Source organism: Pinus tabuliformis, chromosome 9, assembly GCF_031772625.1.
Source record: "Pinus tabuliformis cultivar Carrire ecotype Pingquan chromosome 9, CPIR1, whole genome shotgun sequence".
NCBI classification, from domain to species: Eukaryota; Viridiplantae; Streptophyta; class Pinopsida; order Pinales; family Pinaceae; genus Pinus; species Pinus tabuliformis.
The window spans coordinates 1162318845-1162341062 of NC_142307.1; the positions used below are offsets into that span (position 1 = coordinate 1162318845).

The window sequence follows — 22218 nt, forward strand, 5'->3', positions numbered from 1 at the left end:
TTTTAGAGATATCACTTGCTAATTATTAGCAAATGGTTGTTACCATATGACAGGTAGGTAGATATAAATTTATTGTTAATTGTCTTAGTTCTTGTATAAATAAGAGTAATCACTCTATTCCAAAGGGAGGACTCCTTGGACATATGTCCAATTTATGATGGGATAGAATAAACTTTTTGATATATCCTTTCAGATAGATTATTGTTTTCTTTAGTTTTAGATGTAGTGTGTTTAGTTTAGTTTATGATATTATATAGTAGTTTGCTATTAAACTTACTCCAAACCTCCTCTCTCTCTCTAATGCAATCTCATTTCATAGTTAGTTTTTACATTGATGCAAATGTGGTGTGTTTCCTTTTATCAAAGCTTGTTTAACAACATGATCAATAGTTCATGGAAAATAATGCAAGGAGATAACCTTGTGAAAACAAGATCCCCACTTAGTAGCATAATCGGTGATAAGTACATGAACATTGCCCATAGTGACTAAGCTTTCTCTCCTTTTATCATTTTCTTTGAACTTTTCTCTTATACATTTCATATTCTCCTTAGTTTAGAATTTGAATTAAATGCATTGTTTTAAATTATGATTTTATTTTGCATGACTTATGATTACTTAGGTAAATTCTTCTAATCATTGGTTGAAGTAGTGAAAAGAGTATTGCTACAAGAGACATCTAACCACAAAGTTAGATGAAACCCTATGACCTACATTGATATTATTGAAGCTACAATAGACCTCAATTAGAAGATTAAATTTCATTTTACATTGGCATTATGATAGAATTTATGTTTATGCAAACATATAGATTTAAAAAGATAAATCATATTACAAATAATCTAATTCTGCACATACACTATTTGCCATTTACAAGTTTATGAACCCCTGATTGATTATTAAATGTTACACAACCTTTATGCAAATACATTGCTTGATAGAAGGCCTTGTCCAATAGTCTGATTTATAATTATAATAACGAATACCATTGTGTTTGTGCCACTTTGGTGATAGTTTCTCTACCATTATCAAGACCCCCTTGGCTAGTCAAAATTAAAGCAATATCCATCTATCAATATTTAGATTTATTTATTTTTTAAAACATCACCTTCAAAATAGAGATTATTAGCCATTTCATATCTTTTGCGCAATCATAAGAGTCTTTTCAAATTTCAAGAAAATATGAAAAAATCCATTTAAAAATTAGGGTCTCAAAACAAAAACACAAACACAAACACAAACTTCCAACTTAAAATAATTAAAATAACTAACATAACCATAACTTAAAATAATTAAAATAACTAGCATAGCCATAAATTAAATGATTAGTAAATAGACATCAATCCATGATAGACATCAACACACTTACCTCATGATATATTTCATATTGAAAAAAAAAATCATAAAAATTAACTAAGACACACACACACACACATAACGTGACAAAATTCTTAACCATAGAGATTCACTCCACTTTATCGCAAAGATCAACCTCCCTCTAAGCTCGAGGGGCTCATCATATCACTAGTGAAGATTTGAACCTGGGTAGGGAAAATAACAACCATTCCATCCAACCACTCAAGATAGCCCCATCTAACATGGAAATTATTAATTTGCAAATTGACTTTATTACAATACCATGACTTATCAATAACACATGCCCAAAAAACCATAACTCATTTCATAGTCAAAGTAGTTTATTACCCGTGTGTATTTTGGAATAGGGCTTCAAAAAGTTTAATTTAATTATCAATTGACAATATTATTGGGTGGATGATAAGGTATAACCTACATGGTATCTTCTAGAATATTCTTAGTAATAGTTGTAAATCAAAGGTTAAGATGTATCTCAAAAATAGTTATGCCCTTTGTGCCCTTTTAATTAAATTGATTAATTAAAAAAATGTCACATGAACATGAATTATGGTTATGGTTTTTTGGGCATGCAATGTTAGTAGGCCATGATAATAGCATATGGTATTGTAACAAAGTCTATTTACAGGTTAAGAATCTCTATCCTACAGTGGGGGTGAATCTCTACTTAAGAATCTTGTTATATGTTTTGTTAAATGTATATATATTCAACTCATAATTTAAAGTTTTTTTTAATAATAATGTAATAATGATAACTTAAAATAAAGTTATAATTTAGTTAGTTTTTATGTTGTTTTTAATCTTGACAATGTGAGATGTATAATAAGGTAAATGTTTTGATGCTTATTGTTTAACTTATATGACAACATTAGTATATATTTTATTTTTATTTAATTTAATAACATTTTTTAATTAAATTGAAAAGGAAAAGGGCATAACTATCTTTGAAATAAATCTGAACCCTCTATCCTTGAATACCATTAAAAATATTTTGTAAATATTCCATAAGGTTAAATCCCTATCATTTGCCTATTAATTATTGATAATTAAATGAAATTCTTGAAGCTCTATTCCAAAATAAACATACTTAATAAAAAGTTGAATCCCTACCATCCACCTGTTAATTATTGATAATTAAATGAAAATTTATGGAAACTTATTCTAAAATAGAGATGTAAAAATTTTAATTAAAAAAATAAAATATTTTAATAATAAAATTATAAAAATCATTATAAAACTTTGTCAATTTCTGGAAAACTTAGATCAAATATTTTTGAAAACTAATTTCTATGATGATGATGATGATGGTTAACGTCCACTGAGACCAAATTGGTCTATCAGACCTACAATTTTCTTAATTTTTACTTGTCTGGCTCCTCGTCTTTCTTGGCGAGATTGGTGTTGTAGCTTTCTTTCTTTTCTCTACGGTCTTCCAACTTCCTTTGTCCTGCATCTCCTTCATCTCTTCTGGTTCTTGGGACATTGGTGTCTTAGCTTCGCGATCTATAGTCGGAGAAGTTTGGTTTAGGAGATCTGCTTTGCTGTTAAATGAAGATTTATTTTCTGCGGTATTCAAATCCTCATAACTGTTGATTTGTTGGGGCGGGCTTTCTCCTTGCTTGCTTTGAGAGTTGTTTCCTTCTTCCTTGATTTCTTGTGACTCAGAGTTTTCGCTAGAATATTCTTCTTTGATGACAGTGTAGTGTTCTTTTTGTGCTCCTTCCCACCATGTAGATCTGTGGAGGTTTTTCCTAGCAAAATTTTTCTCAGAGGCTTTTGGGCAATTTTTGGCTAGATGCCCCGTCTCAAAGCACGATCGACATCTGAAAAGGACACTTTCATAATCAAGCTTCTGGTTCCACACATAGTCTTTACTTGTTAGGTTTATTTCAGCTGGGAATCCGGCGCTGAAATCCATTTCCACACAGATGCGTGCATAGGTGGTTCTGGCATATTCCTCTGTTTCTGGGCACCTACAGTAAAATTTCCCAATTGCATTTCCGATGGCTTTTAGTGAGGGGAGATTCCAGAGATGCAAGGGTAGGCTTGGCAATCTCACCCAAACTGGTGCTGAGGTTATCACTGCTGTAGAGGGGTCGAATGATGGGTTCCATGGCTTCATGAATAGGCCTGATTTTTCCCAAAACCAAGGGCCGGAATCTAGAATACATTGTCTGCTTTCAGGATTTTCAAAATCTACTATAAAGAAACCTCTAGCACAGGGGTAGATATTAATGTCATCAGAAATGATAGGCTTCCATACCTCCGAGATCCAATTGTGGAGTGCTATCAGCCGCGGCCAAAAGCCATTGAACCGGCAAATTAGGGCACTTTCGGAGAACTTCGAAGCTTCATCGAGTGAGTCCTGGACCACTTGGATAGTGGGAGCTGGGGCTTCACTCACGATATGGGCGGGAGATTGCCCTCCAGAGGCGGATGAGCCACCAGTTATTTTTGCGAAGCTCGGAGCCATATTTTACGCAGATCTGCACCAGATCGAAAGAATGCTGGAACAACAGCAAATATTTGAACCGCAGACCCTAAGAATGCTGGATATTCAGATCTGCGAAAAAACTGCGAGAAACTGCGAGAGATCTGCGAGATATACCATGCAACCCTACTGCAAGATCGAAGATCAGAAGAGATCTGCCGGATCCCCTATATAATTCTAGGGGATGTGTAACTTGTACAATCACTTGGGCAAGACCCAAGTTCAAATCCGACACCATAAATCTTAGGTTAGGCCAACCCACAAGTGCCTAATAGATAACTTAAGACTTACCAAGAGCTAAAACTGAGCATGGTGAGAAAGTCTAATTTTTGAGTCTTATCACAATGAACATCTTAGGTTAATGCCAACCCATAACTGCCTAGTAAATAACTTATGACTTACCAAGAGCTAAAACTGAACAACTGAACATGGTGAGAAAGTCTATTTTTGAATCTTATCACAAAAGCCTAATTTTTTAAGTCTTATCACAATGAACATCTTAGATTAATGCCAACCCATAAATACCTAATAAATAACTTATGACTTACCATATGGTGAAAAAGTCTATTTTTAAATCTTATCACAATAAACCAACACATCCCTAGTAAAAAATTAAAACAAATGAATTAACCTACCCCTCCCACCATTAAAAAAAAACTTCATATTAAAACAAAATATAAATTAAACTTCATATTCATATTTACAAAAGCATAATTCCATAATAAACCAACATATCCTCGTAAAAATTGAAACAAGTGAATTAACCTACCTCTCCAAACCGACAAAACTTCATATTAAAACAAAATATAAAATGAACTTCATATTCATATTTACAAAAGCATAAAGAAAACTTTGATGAGAAGACCACACTACCATCCTTAAAACATTATATATCCTTAAGATTGAATTAACCATCTGTATAGTCTAATCGTCATTGGACCGCTCCCTGTGGGCGATAACCCTCCACATACGATATATAATAAACATGCACAATATATTTGGGGGCTCTATTACATCAATTAATGTGCTTGGAAGGAAAGAATGGCTGCATCTCTTCCGGCAGGACTGAACTCTTCAGCTCAGCCTTCTCCACCACCTCGGAGCTCTTCATCAATGCACGCTCCTCCTCCTCCATCCCCTTTGGCTACGTTGCGTCCTTCACGTACGCATACTCTTTTTTTCCCTCTCGTTTTTGAGGTTCTTCATATTTTCCAAGTCTCTCTGTTATTTCTTTTCTCGTTCTCATGATGTCGATATTTCAACTGCAGAAGAAAATATAAGGAAGGAAGTCGAAGATGAGATTAGAAATTTGCATTCGGAGGTAGTTATGAAGCCAATTATGTGTACTTTGCAATATTGCAGGCTTTCATCAGCATATGTTTATTAGAGAATATATTTTAAATTGTTACAGAATCAGGTTACAGTGGCGAAAGCAGCAGCTGCTTTAGTAATGGTGGCCACGTTGCCCAGCGCAGAACCTTATTTGCTACCAGCGGTGAGCCGATTTTCTGCTATTTATTTTGAATGGTTTTTTGATTCACCTGCAAGCGGCACCTCCCGAATATCATAATTTAAATTTTATTGCAATGAAGCTAGTACGTCTTATCATTTACCATTAAGGGATGAGTCTTTTTGCTAAGATACAACAAATGGGCTAAAAAATAGCAATTGGGTAATCCATTCAGCCAATTTGTCCGAAATTGGGTAATCCATTCAACTAATTTGTCCAGGACTTGCACTTGGGGCACTTTGCCCATGAGAGCCGAGCATACTCAAACCCTGGTGGAGGAAATATCAACATCCTTGTTTTACCAACCAACCCAGCCGTTTTGACATTTTTGTGAATTTTGAAGGTTTACGGATTTTTTTATATCTTGGATGTAACAACATCCTTATCATTTTAAGAGACATGAAGGGCTAGCATGTTTGAACCTTGGAGGGAAATATCTGTACCCTTATTTTATGGAACCAACCAAGACCCTTTGGCATTTTTGAATTTGGAACGTCTATAAATTATGTTAAACCTTTGACATAGTAATATTTTGTTATTTTAATATAATTTCAATAATATCAAGACCTCCTTGCATAACAACATATGCATTAAGAGTCTAACATCATGAACGGTATCAGTGTCATGCTTTGCGTATTGTCTTTTGCTTGTGGCTATTATCTAAGGGATGTAGAGACTGTCTTGTTACAGGGACATATTGTTATTTTGGGATTTCACTCGACCTGCAAATAGCTCTTCTAAATTATTGTGTGTGTTGACGTTGCTGTTGGGTGTATGTGTTATGAATAATTCCACATACATACATAACCCTGTAAGATGGAAATGGTTTATAAAATTATAAGGGATTACTTGTACCAAACGCTTTCTTAATCTGGAAGTTGGTTTTGTGGTTTAATTCTCTCACTTGGTACCATCATTATTGGCGGTTTTGCTGTCATGCTTTGTGGGCTTTCTTTGGCTCATGGTTGTTATCTATGTAATGTTACAAGTAATCTTATTACAATGGCATAACTCTAAATTGGTATTTCATTCCACATTGATACTTGTCTTTTAAATTGCATGTGTGTTAAGATTAACACACATTGCTATTGGGTATGCATGTTGTGAATAATTCTATTTACATAACAATTGCAAGACAAAGTTGGTTTATAAGACATTACTTGCACTAGAAGCTTTGTCAATCTAGGAGTTGGCTTTAGGGTGCAAGTCAAGGTTGATGGGATAACATTCTCCCTCATTCCTATACTAATATCATTGATAATTTTCGTGTCATGCCTTTTGGTTGTTATCTATGAGATGCTTTAGGCTATCTTTTTACAATGGCATATTCCTATGATGGAATTTTGCTCCACATGAATATTCCTCTATTAATTTTTATGCATGTTAACATCATCATTGGGTATGTGTTGTGAAAAATACGACACACATAACAATTGTGAGATTGTTTACAGTGCTGGACCTGCCAACATTCAAGGGGTCTCCCCAATATGTGGTCTCAATTAGACCTCACACCGTTTGGGATAGGATCTTCATTTGGAATATGGCTTGGTTGTAAGTTTCTTAAAGATTTTCCTTGGCTCTAACTATCAACAAGAGAGAGGAATGCAAATGTGCCTTCAAAAAGCAAGTGAGTGTGCCTGGTGAGTGTTCGGTTGTAAGTGTGTCAAGGTTCTTCTACTGCGGAGGGAGAAAAGAAAGTGAGCCTCTAAGAGAGAGGTAATAGTACCACCCTAGTAGAGACACATGTAACCAAGAAGGATCCGTCTAACATCTAGCGGAATAGTCCACAAAGATGCGATGGTCAATACAACCAATCAATAAGAGAGATCTGTCTAATATCTAGCAGAATAATCCACAAGGATGTGACAACAATAGTAACCATTACAACACATTCTCAATATGATAAGTATTAAAATAACCAAAATAGTTCAACTACTTTAGCAAAGATGAAAGCAAACATGAATTACAAACATTCACAGAATAGTCTTACAAATATTCACAATCCATGCATGAAGATCCTGCTAGCCATGAGGCTTCTTATATTAAGTAAAAGTTCCAAGACATGTGTATAATGAACACCACTAGCTGCAATAATAGAGCATTGGAGCCACTCCTTGCTCCCCAAAAGAACTAGTTTGTCTCTCTAATGCCTTGCGTGAGGAGCCAAGGTGAAGAGTCCTTTGCTTATACAATGAGGGTGTATATATAACCAATGAGGTGATGCTTCACCTTCTTTGTGACTCTTTGACTACCCTCATGACTCTTTGACTTCCTATGACTTTAAATTTACATGACTCTTCATATTTTGAATGTGTCCTTTGGACTTCCACTTTACAATACATTTTGAATAGATAATTACATAACCCACAATGATGATGTGGCATATGACAACTCATGACATGACACTGCTGACATGGACTGCTTGATGACATGGCAATGTCAAGCCACTTCTGCTGTTGCTTGCTACATGTCTTCTTGAGGATGCTCTTCTATCTACCTCCTTATGGTCTTTAATGATATTAAGTCTTGAGCCGTGACCACAGATTGGTGTCCCGTTTGTCTTCTCTTGATTGATCAGCTTGCATAATCAGCTACACAAGTGTCTTTCAACATGTTTCCCTTGTCCATTTCCTCTTCCATCATCTTGTCATGGTATGATAGAGTACCTGCATTTGCAATTCACTCGTGACGAGACAACATCAATCCGATAAAACCCCTAGTCTAAGATGGCACATGTTGATCCACTGGCTGAGCCGAAACCAAGTTGCAGGGTGGGAGAGAGGCTTAGTGACTGCGCAATTGCACAACTTAGGAGCTTAGGGGTGAAGGTTGAGCCTTGAGACTGCACCATGCGCAGTCTAGGCTGGACTAAGGAAGGAAATTGCGCAGTATAGGGGGTCAATGACACAGGTTGAGGGGATGGGCACTGGTTCAGCCCATTGCGCAGTTCTAGGAGGCAAAGGAGGCTAGGTGATTGCGCAATTACGCAACTCAAGAGCTCAAGGCCTGAGCTTGAGCTCAGCGACTGCACAATGTGTAATTGAGGCTAGGTTGGGGTCTGGATTGCGCAATTCTGGGGGCTAGGGTTGAAGCTTGAGCACTGGAACTGCGCAGTGCGCTGTCTTGGGAGGCAAGAACTGTGCATTGCGCATTGTTAAGGGACAAGGTTGCAACTTGAGGGTTGGAATTGTGCAATGCGCAGTTGGGGAAGGTCGGATGAGGCTAAGTTGCTGGGAAATTTCTGAAAATTGGCTAAGTGTGGGATCAGTGAACTGATGTGATCAGTGACATGACTTGATTGTGACCACACACTTAGAACACTTGACGACACAACAACATAGATCATCCATGACACATAAACCACACATTTTCCTCAGTGCGACAACTCTGTGATGAGTTACGACAAGTGCGATACCAAAGATACACTTTGCGACGACCGTGACGACACTTGTGCGACAATGCTTAAATGTTAAAATTGGCAACTAGGGTCAAAATCCATGTGGGTCATCTTATTTATGGCAGCTAATATTTTTCTTGGATTCCTCTCGTCGAGAGGTGTAGGATTGATCTAAAGATCATCCGATTCCGACAAGTATTCATGGAGATATGAATTTATTTGTGTTATGGGACAATTCGTCAAGGTCGGCTAGCAACCAAATTGCCCCCACTTGTGCTCAACGTTTTAGTATGAATAGAGGTGCCTTGAAGGTCATTTGTACACACACTTCTTGTTATCTCTTCCTCTCCACTTGTCTTGGGTTGTGGTGGGAGGAGAGATCCTAAGAAGACAATGCTGCCCTAATGGAGATGATGCCCTAAAACATAGTCATGGAGATGATGCCCTAAAAAGCAGTCATGGAGATGATGCCCTAAAATGCTGTTTAAAATGACACATAAACCACACATTTTCCTCAGTGCGACAACTCTGTGATGAGTTACGACAAGTGCGATAACAAAGATACACTTTGCGACGATCGTGACGACAATTGTGTGACAATGCTTAAATGTTAAAATTGGCAACTAGGGCCAAACTCCATGTGGGTCATCTTATTTATGGCAGCTGATATTTTTCTTAGATTCCTCTCGTCGAGAGGTGTAGGATTGATCTAAAGATCATCCGATTCTGACAAGTATTCATGGAGATATGAATTTATTTGTGTTATGGGACAATTCGTCAAGGTCGGCTAGCAACCAAATTGCCCCCACTTGTGCTCAACGTTTTAGTATAAATAGAGGTGCCTTGAAGGTCATTTGTACACACACTTCTTGTGATCTCTTCCTCTCCACTTGTCTTGGGTTTTGGTGGGAGGAGAGATCCTAAGAAGACAATGCTGCCCTAATGGAGATGATGCCCTAAAACGCAGTCATGGAGATGATGCCCTAAAACGCTGTTCAAAATGAAGCTGCCCTAAATGCTGTCCACAATAAATCTGCCCTAAATGCTGTCCATAATGAAGCTGCCCTAAACGCTGTCCACAATGAAGCTGCCCTAAACACTGTTCATGATGAAGCTGCCCTAAACGCAGTTATGGTGAAGTCCTAAACGCAGGTCTAAGAGACCCTATGACGCTGATCTATGAGACCCTAAATTTGTTGTCAATGTGCCCTAGCCGCAGGCTTGTGAGAAGATTTATTAACAGAAAGAGGAGACATATATACAACCTATCTAACGCTGAAAGCAAGTCTAATAAGAGACCTTAAGACACTGTCAAAAGGAAGGCTATTTGTTGTCCTAGTTATCTACAACAATCCTATATTACTATTCTGAAGAGTTATCTACAACAATCTGAAGACACCTAGCCGCAGCAAGATGATCTCTCGGAGGAAAGACTTCAGACGAGGACAGTATATGGATCTGCCTTCTTGCAATGTATATCAGTTATATGTGTGTGTGTGTACTCTTCCATGGTTTGATGAAAGTAAAGTTTGAAGACAGCATGATGATGAATGCTGCAACATAATAAGGTGTTGCATAATGCAAAGAGGTGTAGCATGATGTGATGGATGCAGCAACATGGTATATTGCAACAACATGGTTTATTGCTGCAACATGGTGCAACACTATGGTACAGCATGATGATGGGCATGGATGTATAGCAGCAGCTCGATATTGCAATAGCTTGTTGGTGTTGGGTACAACAGTGATGGAATGGTGCAGCAATATGATATGATGGGACAACATAGTGATAGGGTGCAACAATATGATATGATGGGACAACATAGTAATAGGGTACAACAACATGAATGTATTGAAGTGTAGCATGAAGGATGCAACGTGTGTATGATGGGTGCAACATAGTGCACAGTGATGGGTACACCAATCATTGGTGCAACATAGTGCACAGTGATGGGTACAACAGTGAATAGGTGCAGCATAGTGCACAATATAGTGATGCATAGTGCAGCATGATGATGAAGAGCAGCATGTTGGGTACAACATGATGAGGTACAACTCAGTGATGGTGCAGCACAGTGATGATGGACATGGTATGATGGTGCAACATGGTGCAACACAGTGATAGGTACAACAAGGTGATGGAATCACCTGTGCTTGGATCAACTACCTCATGTGTCATCTTCTTAGAGAAGATCTCTGTTCTTATTATGACAAGTCAAAATGTTGACTTCTGATGTATACATACTATCTCTCTCTCTCTGTGTTGAACTATTGAAGAACATATAAGAAGAATTGATCAAGGATTTCCCCACATTGGGGTTTGTCCCTGGCTGGCGCCACATCTTGTGTCCTCTTGTCTTGGCTTGTCTTCTGCGATTTATGTTTATGTTCTATCTGCATTTTACTATCATGCTAAATGTGATTGCTAATCTAGAATTGATATTGAGTTAATGTGAAAAATTGAAGTAAATTGCTCTCAGCATAGAACATACCTAAAATTAACATGGTATCAGAGCTGAGGTGAAGACAAAGCCCAAGCAAGAGTGAAAGAGCAATCACCGAAGATAGTTGGGAAAGGACAAAATGATCAATGGATTCCTCATCCCTCTTCAAATTCACCAAGGGTGAAGTCGAAGCAGAGAATATTATCCGAGTGGCACAGCGGAAGCTTCTGATGGCCTACCTAAAGATCACTTCAATGGGAAGTCCAGGTCTAAGGATGGAAGGAAAGGCAGATGCCTTGTTTGTAATAAGTTCGGCCATTATGCAAAGGAGTGTCCGAATGGCAGGGACACATCACTTGATGATGATAACAATCATTCCAGGGACATCTTCAATGATCAGAGGAATGACAGGTAATGCGGGTCATCAAGGAAATAGCCGACTCTTCAAAGAAAGCAAGGAACCCCATGTATGGAGAATCAAATGTTGTTTCTAATAAGATAAAGAAGTATTATCTTATATTGGCCCTCTCCTAGACTCTTTGGGAATCTGGCTTATTGATTGTAGTGCATCAAGACACTTCATCAGATAGAAGGGTGCTCTCTCTAATTTGGTAGAGATGGAAACAATCGTGGGAATATACTTGGAGTTAATGCCACCTATCCCGGAAAGGGTGTAGGGAATGTTACCCCTCAATTGAATGAGGATAACTCGATTCATTTACAAGAATCTATTTTATGTACCTGATCGCAAGAAGAACCTGGTGTCCATTTCGACAATGGAAGTCAAAGGTTTCAAGGTGGCATTCATCAATGGAAAGGTACGTGTTTGAAAATGGAATTTTCAAAGATGCTTTTATTCAGGGTTGTCAATTTGTATCAAGTTGCAGGAAGTCCATTGGGGACCATGTCAGTTGACACATCTCATCTATAGCACCAAAGGTATGCTTATTAGGGGCCCTACTCGATGTGAGTCAGATGGTGTCAGGGATGCCTGAATTCAAGAAGAGCATGAAGGTACATGTCCGAGATGTACCAAAGGAAAATCTTACAAGGGGACTATTCCCCTCATGTAGCAGGTTGACAGGTTTGGAACAACATGAGGGGTTTGAGATTCATGATCGGGAATCTCATGTATGCAGGTGGAAGAAAGCCCTCTATGGCTTGAAGCAAAACACCCCGGGCATAGTATGAGAGTATTGATAGCTGTCTGATGAAGCTGAGATTCACTAGGAGTCAAGTCGATCCAAACCATTTCTTGAAGGTTGTGGATGATAGACCTCTCATACCGGCACCTTCTGAGGACGACCTCTTTCTGACAAGTGCAGACCCTCTCATTTGCAAAAGTAATAGGGAGTTGGATTTCGGATTTGGAATGATAAACTACAAGCCCGTGACTACCTCGATGGAGCCTAACTTTCAGAAGTTATGTGGTAGTAACGCCGGACCAGATTTGGGAAATGCCTCCGAGTTTCATAAACTCATGAGCATTGATGTTCTTGGTGAACTTCCGTCCGGACATATGTTTTGAAGTTAGCATGGTGAGCTCATATATGGTTGAGCCTCACTAGATTGGTGCCAAGGGTCTTCTGAGATATCTTCAGGGCATAATCACTCATAGATTGAGATACACTACCGGAAATATGAAGCTGCATGATTATTCGACCACTGATTGGGCAGGCAGTGTGGAGGATCACAAGTGCACTTTTGAGTGTTGTTTCTCTTTGGGTTTTGCTTCGATATCCTGAATGAGTAGGAAACAAAAGTTGGTTGCTTTAAGCACCGCTGAGATCGAATACATAGCTACGAGTATGATCTCGTGTGAAGCTGCCTGGTTGAAGAAGCTCTTAAGTGAGTTGTTTGACACATGATGGATACCACCGCGATCTTCTTTGTCAACCAGGGGGGGATTCGATTGTTGAAGAATCTCGTATTCTATGATTGCTCCAACATATAGACATCAAATACTACCTTATCTAGGATATGGTATGTCGATGAGTGAGGAGGCTCCATCGCATTGAGACTGATGTACAGGTCGTAGACATTCTGTCAAAGCCCCGATAAAAGATCAAATTTGTGACTTTCCAAGAACGACTTGGAGTACTTCTTGGAGCAACAAGCGATCATAGGGCGACTCACCCTCCCCTAATGGTGCACTGTGTATAGGGTGAATGGTTCAGCCTTCCCCTGTGATACCCTGTGGCGACTTATGGACAGGATGAGTGGTTCTCCTGTCGAGGCATCTTACCCATGCAGTCTGGAACTCATGGGAAGTACCTCTCATCTGAACAATGAGTAGGGAAATGGGGTTAGGGACCATAGTAGTACTATCGATGGATGCATCGTTGTATCTACCGTACTCCCTATGCTAGGATGACCTCCATTGATTTGGGATCAATGAAACTGATCTGGGATCAGAATGAGTGGTTTGAGACACTCTCTTTTGATATTGATTTGGGATCAACGAAATTGACTTCGGGTCAGTAAGAGTGACATAACTCACTCTCTTTTGGAACTGATCTGGGATTAGTAAGAGTGGTATGACACACTCTCTTCATATGGAACTGACTTCGGGTCAGTAGAGAATGGTATGAGACATTCTCGATCAATTCTTCTTCTTCATGGTTCAGCAGAGCAGAGTAGAGCAGTGCAGGGCACTGATGGCAGAGATAGTACAGTCTGGCAGATGGATCAGCAGATGGAGTTCTCCCTAGTTGAGAGGGAGTGTTAAAATTGGCAACTAGGGCCAAACTCCATGTGGGTCATCTTATTTGTGGCAGCTGATATTTTTCTTGGATTCCTCTCGTCGAGAGGTGTAGGATTGATCTAAAGATCATCCAATTTCGACAAGTATTCATGGTGATATGAATTTATTTGTGTTATGGGACAATTCGTCAAGGTCTGCCAACAACCAAATTGCCCCCACTTGTGCTCAACATTTTAGTATAAATAGAGTTGCCTTGAAGGTCATTTGTACACACACTTCTTGTGATCTCTTCTCTCCACTTGTCTTGGGTTTTGGTGGGAGGAGAGATCCTAAGAAGACAATGCTGCCCTAAAACATAGTCATGGAGGTGACACCTTAAAACGCAGTCATGGAGATGATGCCCTAAAACGCTGTTCAAAATGAAGCTGCCCTAAACGCTGTCCACAATAAATCTGCCATAAATGCTATCCATAATGAAGATGCCCTAAACGCTCTCCACAATGAAGCTGCCCTAAACGCTTTCCACAATGAAGCTGCCCTAAACGCAGTTATTGTGAAGTCCTAAACGCAGGTTTAAGAGACCCTATGACGCTGATCTATGATACCCTAAATCTGCTGTCAATGTGCCCTAGCCGCATGCTTGTGAGAAGATTTATTAACAGAAAGAGGAGACATATATACAACCTATCTAACGCTGAAAGCAGGTCTAATAAAAGACCTTAAGACGCTGTCAAAAGAAAGTCTATTTGTTGTCCTAGTTATATACAACAATCCTATATTACTGTTCTGAAGAGTTATTTGCAGCAATTTGAAGACCCTAGCCGCAACAAGATGTTCTCTCGGAGGAAAGACTTCAGACGAGGACAATATATGGATCTGCCTTCTTGCAATGTATATCAGTTATATATATATGTGTGTGTGTGTGTATGTCTGTACTCTTCCATGGTTTGATGAAAGTAAAGTTTGAAGACAGCATGATGATGAATGCTGCAACATAATAAGGTGCTGCATAATGTAAAGAGGTGCAACATGATGTGATGGATGCAACAACATGGTATATTGCAGCAACATGGTTTATTGCTGCAGCATGGTGCATCACTATGGTACAACATGGTGATGGCATGGATGTATAGCAACAACTCGATATTGAAGCAACTTGTTGGTGTTGGGTACAGCAGTGATGGAATGGTGCAACAATATGATATGATGGGACAACATAGTGATAGGGTGCAACAATATGATATGATGGGACAACATAGTAATAGGGTACAACATCATGACTGCATTGAAGTGCAACATGAAGGATGTAGCATGTGTATGATGGGTGCAGCATAGTGCACAGTGATGGGTACAACAATCATTGGTGCAGCATAGTGAATAGTGATGGGTACAACAGTGGATAGGTGCAGCATAGTGCACAATACAGTGATGCATAGTGCAACATGATGATGAAGAGCAGCATTTTGGGTACAACATGATCAGGTACAACTCAGTGATGGTGCAGCACAATGATGATGGACATGGTATGATGGTGCAGCATGGTGCAGCACAGTGATAGGTACAGCAAGGTGATGGAATCACCTGTGTTCGGATCAACTACCTCATGTGTCATCTTCTTAGAGAAGATCTCTGCTCTTATTATGACAAGTCAAAATGTTGACTTTTGATGTATACATACTATCTCTCTCTCTCTGTTGAACTATTGAAGAACATATAAGAAGAATTGATCAAGGGTTTCCCCACATTGGGGTTTGTCCCTGGCTGGCGCCACATCTTGTGTCCTCTTGTCTTGGCTTGTCTTCTGCGATTTATGTTTATATTCTATCTGCATTTTACTATCATGCTAAATGTGATTGCTAATCTAGAATTGATATTGAGTTAATGTGAAAAATTAAAGTAAATTGCTCTCAGCATAGAACATACCTAAAATTAACATGGTATAAGAGCTGAGGTGAAGCCCAAGCCCAAGCAAGAGTGAAGGAGCAATCACCGAAGACAGTTGGGAAAGGACAAAAGGATCAATGGATTCCTCATCCCTCTTCAAATTCACCAAGGGTGAAGTCGAAGCAGAGAATATTATCCAAGTGGCGCAGTGGAAGCTTCTGATGGCCTACCTAAAGATCACTTCAATGGGAAGTCCAGGTCTAAGGGTGGAAGGAAAGGCTGATGCCTTGTTTGTAATAAGTTCGACAATTATGCAAAGGAGTGCCCGAATGGCAGGGACACAACACTTGATGATGATAACAATCATTCCAGGGACATCTTCAATGATCAGAGGAATGACAGGTAATGCGGGTCATCAAGGAAATAGCCGACTCTTCAAAGAAAGCAAGGAACCCCAGGTATGGAGAATCGAATGTTGTTTCTAATAAGATAAAGAAGCATTATCTTATATTGGCCCTCTCCTTCGGACTCTTTGGGAATCTGGCTTATTGATTGTAGTGCATCAAGGCACTTCATCGGATAGAAGGGTGCTCTCTCTAATTTGGTAGAGATGGAAACAATCGTGGGATTATACTTGGAGTCAATGCCACCTATCTCGGAAAGGGTGTAGGGAATGTTACCCCTCAATTGAATGAGGATAACTCGATTCATTTACAAGAATCTATTTTATGTACCTGATCGTAAGAAGAACCTGGTGTCCATTTCGGCAATGGAAGTCAAAGGTTTCAAGGTGGCATTCATTGATGGAAAGGTACGTGCTTGAAAATGGAATTTTCAAAGATGCTTTTATTCAGGGTTGGAAATTTGTATCAAGTTGCAGGAAGTCCATTGGGGACCATGTCAGTTGACACATCTCATCTATAGCACCGAAGGTATGCTTATTATGGGGCCCTACTCGATGTGAGTCAGATGGTGTCAGGGATGCCTGAATTCAAGAAGAGCATGAAGGTACATGTCCGAGATGTACGAAAGGAAAATCTTACAAGGGGATCATTCCCCTCATGTAGTAGGTCGACATGTTTGGAACAACTCGAGGGGTTTGAGATTCATGATCGGGAATCTCATGTATGCAGGTGGAAGAAAGCCCTCTATGGCTTGAAGCAAAACACCCCGGGCATAGTATGAGAGGATTGATAGCTGTCTGATGAAGCTGAGATTCACTAGGAGTCAAGTCGATCCAAACCATTGCTTGAAGGTTGTGGATGATAGACCTCTCATATCGGTGCCTTCTGAGGACGACCTCTTTCTGACAAGTGCAGACCCTCTCATTTGCAAAAGTAAGAGGGAGTTGGATTCCAGATTTGGAATGATAAACTACAAGCCCATGACTACCTCGATGGAGCCTAACTTTCAGAAGTTATGTGGTAGTAATGTTGGACCAGATTTGGGAAAGGCCTCTGAGTTTCATAAACTCATTAGCATTGATGTTCTTGGCGAACTTCCGTCTAGACATATGTTTTGCAGTTAGCATGGTGAGCTCATATATGGTTGAGCCTCACTAGATTGGTGCCAAGGATCTTCTGAGATATCTTCGGGCACAATCACTCATAGATTAAGATACATTGTCGGAAATATGAAGCTGCATGATTATTCGAATGTTGATTGGGCAGGCATTGTGGAGGATCACAAGAGCACTTCTAAGTGTTGTTTCTCTTTGGGTTCTTCTTCAATATCCTGAATGAGCAGGAAGCAGAAGTCGATTGCTTTAAGCACCGCTGAGACCAAATACATAGCTACGAGTATGATCTCATGTGAAGCTGCCTGGTTGAGGAAGCTCTTAAGTGAGCTGTTTGACACATGATGGATACCACCGTGATTTTCTGTGTCAACCAGGGGGGATTCAATTGTTGAGGAATCTCGTATTCTATGATTGTTCCAACATATAGACATCAGATACTACCTTATCTGCGATATGGTATGTTGATGAGTGAGGAGGCTCCATCGCATTGAGATTGATGTACAAGTCGCAGACATTCTGTCAAAGCCCCAAGGAAAGATCAAATTTGTGACTTTCCAAGAACGACTTGGAGTTATTGAGAGACCCTCTTATGAGGGTCCTGCATGTTGCATGCATTGAGCTCTCGGAATGTCGGGGGGCTTGGGGTACTTCTTGGAGCAACAAGCGACCATAAGGTGACTCACCCTCCCCTAATGGTGCATTGTGTATAGGGTGAATGGTTCAGCCTTCTCCTGTGATACCCCGTGGCGACTTATGGACAAGATGAGTGGTTCTCCTGTCGAGGCATCCTACCCATGTAGTGTGGGACTCTTGGGAAGTACCTCTCATCTGGCCAATGAGTAGGGAAATGGGGTTAGGGACCATAGTAGTACTATCGATGGACACATCGTTGTATCTATCGTACTCCCTATGCTAGGATGACCTCCATTGATCTGGGATCAATGAAACTGATCTGGGATCAGTATGAGTGGTTTGAGACACTCTTTTGATATTGATCTGGGATCAATGAAATTGACTTCGGGTCAGTAAGAGTGACATAACTCACTCTCTTTTGGAACTGATCTGGGATCAGTAAGAGTGGTATGACACACTCTCTTCATATGGAACTGACTTCGGGTCAGTAGAGAATGGTATGAGACATTCTCGATCAATTCTTCTTCTTCATGGTTCAGCAGAGCAGAGTAGTGCAGGGCACTGATGGCAGAGATAGTACAGTCTGGTAGATGGATCAGCGGATGGAGTTCTCCCTAGTTGAGAGGGAGTGTTAAAATTGGCAACTAGGGCCAAACTCCATGTGGGTCATCTTATTTATGGCAGCTGATATTTTTCTTGGATTCTTGTCATCGAGAGGTGTAGGATTGATCTAAAGATCATCCGATTCCGACAAGTATTCATGGAGATATGAATTTATTTGTGTTATGGGACAATTCGTCAAGGTCGGCCAGCAACCAAATTGCCCCCACTTGTGCTCAACGTTTTAGTATAAATAGAGGTGCCTTGAAGGTCATTTGTACACACACTTCTTGTGATCTCTTCCTCTCCACTTGTCTTGGGTTTTGGTGGGAGGAGAGATCCTAAGAAGACAATGCTGCCCTAATGGAGATGATGCCCTAAAACATAGTCATGGAGATGATGCCCTAAAACGCAGTCATGGAGATGATGCCATAAAACACAATCATGGAGATGATGCCCATAAATCGCAATCATGGAGATGATGCCCTAAAATGCTTTTCAAAATGAAGCTGCCCTAAATGCTGTCCACAATAAATCTGCCCTAAATGTTGTCCATAATGAAGATGCCCTAAACACTGTCCACAATGAAGCTGCCCTAAACGTTGTTCATGATGAAGCTGCCCTAAATGCAGTTATGGTGAAGTCCTAAACGTAGGTCTAAGAGACCCTATGATGCTGATCTATGAGATCCTAAATCTGCTGTCAATGTGCCCTAGCCGCAGGCTTGTGAGAAGATTTATTAACAGAAAGAGGAGACATATATACAGCCTATCTAACGCTGAAAGCAGGTCTAATAAGAGACCTTAGGACACTATCAAAAGGAAGGCTATTCGTTGTCCTAGTTATATACAAAATCCTATATTACTGTTTTGAAGAGTTATCTACAACAATCTGAAGACACCTAGCCGCAGCAAGATGATCTCTCGGAGGAAAGACTTCAGACGAGGACAGTATATGGATCTGCCTTCTTGCAATGTATATCAGTTATATATATGTGTGTGTGTGTATGTCTGTACTCTTTCATGGTTTGATGAAAGTAAAGTTTGAAGACAACATGATGATGAATGCTGCAACATAATAAGGTGCTGCATAATGCAAAGAGGTGCAACATGATGTGATGGATGCAGCAGCATGGTATATAGCAGCAGCATGGTTTATTGTTGCAACATGGTGCAACACTATGGTAGAACATGATGATAGGCATGGATGTATAGAAACAGCTTGATATTGCAACAACTTGTTGGTGTTGGGTATAATAGTGATGGAATGGTGCAACAATATTATATGATGGGACAACATAGTGATGGGGTGTAGCAATATGATATGAATGGACAACATAGTAATAGGGTACAACAACATGAATGTATTGAAGTGCAACATGAAGGATGCAACATGTGTATGATGGGTGCAACATAGTGCACAGTGATGGGTACAACAGTGAATAGGTGCAGCATAGTTCATAGTGCAGCATAGTGCATAGTGCAACATGATGATGAAGAGCAGCATGTTGGGTACAACATGATGAGGTACAACTCAGTGATGGTGCAACACAGTGATGATGAACATGGTATGATGGCGCAGCATGGTGCAACACAATGATAGGTACAGCAAGGTGATTGAATCACCTGTGCTCGGATCAGCTACCTCATGTGTCATCTTCTTAGAGAAGATCTCTGCACTTATTATGACAAGTCAAAATGTTGACTTCTGATGTATACATACTATCTCTCTCTCTCCGCTGAACTATTGAAGAACATATAAGAAGAATTGATCAAGGGTTTCCCCACATTGGGGTTTGTCCCTGGCTGGCGCCACATCTTGTGTCCTCTTGTCTTGGCTTGTCTTCTGCGATTTATGTTTATGTTCTATTTGCATTTTACTATCATGCTAAATGTGATTGCTAATCTAGATTTGATATTGAGTTAATGTGAAAAATCGAAGTAAATTGCTCTCAACATAGAACATACCTAAAATTAACATAAAAACTTTGGGAATGAGTGCGACGAATGTTTACATGGTTAGATCAACTCATTCACACAAAGATAACCCCTTGAAACCACCAAAACAAGCTTCCACACATTATGCGACAACTAACATGCGAAAAAACGACTTTTTGCCTTTCTTGCAAAAGGGACCAAAACACTTAAAGAAAACACATGAAATGGACTTCAATGTTTGCGATGACAAAATGCAAGACCGAGGTAGGCTCCGAAATTTGGTGCAGGTCAAAATTTTGGAGGGTGTTGTAGCAGCGACAACAGAGACAAAGATGGTTTATAAGGTGTCACCTACACCAAAAGGTTTGCAAATATAGATGTTGGCTTTGAGATGCAAGTCCTTGAGTTGATGTGATAACATCCTATCTCACTTCAGTACTAACATCACTAAAAGTATTGGTGTCATGCCTTGTGGGCTGTCTTTTGTTTGTGGTTGTTATCTATGTGAGATTCCAATCTTGCTACAATAACATATACCTCTGTTGGGATTTCATTATACATTTATACTTCTCTTCTAAATTGTGTGTGTGTTAACATTGTTGTTAGTTGTGTGTGCTGTGAATGGATCCCTCATACATAAAAATTGTAATATCCTTAGGGATTTTTTTCCTTTAAGGGTTTCTCTTTTGGCTAGGGTTTCCAATAAATCTGAAGACATACAAAGCAATGCACATTCATTTAATCATCAAAATAGGCATTCATCTATGTAACGCATGAACATAAAGGATCTTTAACACAGTAATATAATTCTTCCACAACTTCAGGAGATTAGGGCTGATGTGCCCAATGAAATAGAGCACATACTCAACCAAGATGCACAATATAGTTTTGACTATATCAGACAGTAGTTATGATTCTTCAACAAATCCACAGATGGTAGGGTTGGCTGCCCACAACAACAAATCTATCCAAGATCCACCAATACAACACTGTTTGCAATCTTTGCAATTTAGAAAACTAGACCCCATTGCAACTATGCTATTAAATCAAATCCAGGTGAGCTAATTTAAATCTAATATACTAGTTAGGTTTACTGCATAGTAGTCTTATTGTCTTGAAAATAATCCACAGAATAGGTCCCCGAATTGTCTTTCCTGAGGCTACTGCAGCTTAGAAAGTATCTTGTTCACAGTTCAACTCACTGTCCAGGATGTTCGAAATAGGGTGGATATACCAAAACATTTGGCCCTGTGGCCCTTGGGCTTGTGGCTGTGGCCCTGTGGCATGCGGCTGTGGTCCTGTGGCTGCAGCCCTGCGATCTCCAAATCTATGCCCATTGCCACCATTAGCACCAATACCAACCACTGTGTTTGGGCTCTTAATGTCAGCCTCAGGGGACTTCAATGTGATTACAATGGCTTAATTGAGTGTGTTTCCACAAAGGATGTTTTCTTCCTTGTGCTTGTCGAATAAAACCGAGATTGTTTAAGAAAATAAGTTGTGACGGACCAATCCAAGCTATTCAAGAAGAAACACTGTGCCAAAACAAGGAAAAATCGTCAATCCTCAAAACCAAACTAGAACTGCTCCAATGCTGTGCTAGAACAAGGAAAATAGGTGTCTAGTTAGTGTGGGATCAACTCCACCAAAAATAGACAAAAGGATTAGATATAATGGGATCACCTTTACCAAAGCTAATCAAGAAGAAAGGGGTCTTAAACCCTCAA

General features: G+C 39.6%; 1 protein-coding gene across 3 annotated transcripts in view; it reads left to right on the plus strand.

Annotated features, from left to right (window-relative positions):
- Positions 1-4827: 4827 nt before the first annotated feature.
- LOC149152731 (uncharacterized) overlaps positions 4828-22218 on the plus strand; it is a 208519-nt gene continuing 191128 nt past the window's right edge. The window contains exons 1-3 of one of the 3 annotated variants that reach the window (XM_089438717.1): positions 4828-5025; positions 5132-5184; positions 5275-5358. In XM_089438717.1, coding sequence (XP_089294843.1) covers positions 4905-5025; positions 5132-5184; positions 5275-5358 — 258 coding nt within the window. In that variant the 5' untranslated portion in view covers positions 4828-4904. The remainder of the gene's footprint in view (positions 5026-5131; positions 5185-5274; positions 5359-22218) is intronic. The other 2 variants (XM_089438718.1, XM_089438716.1) reach the window with 2 other exon arrangements.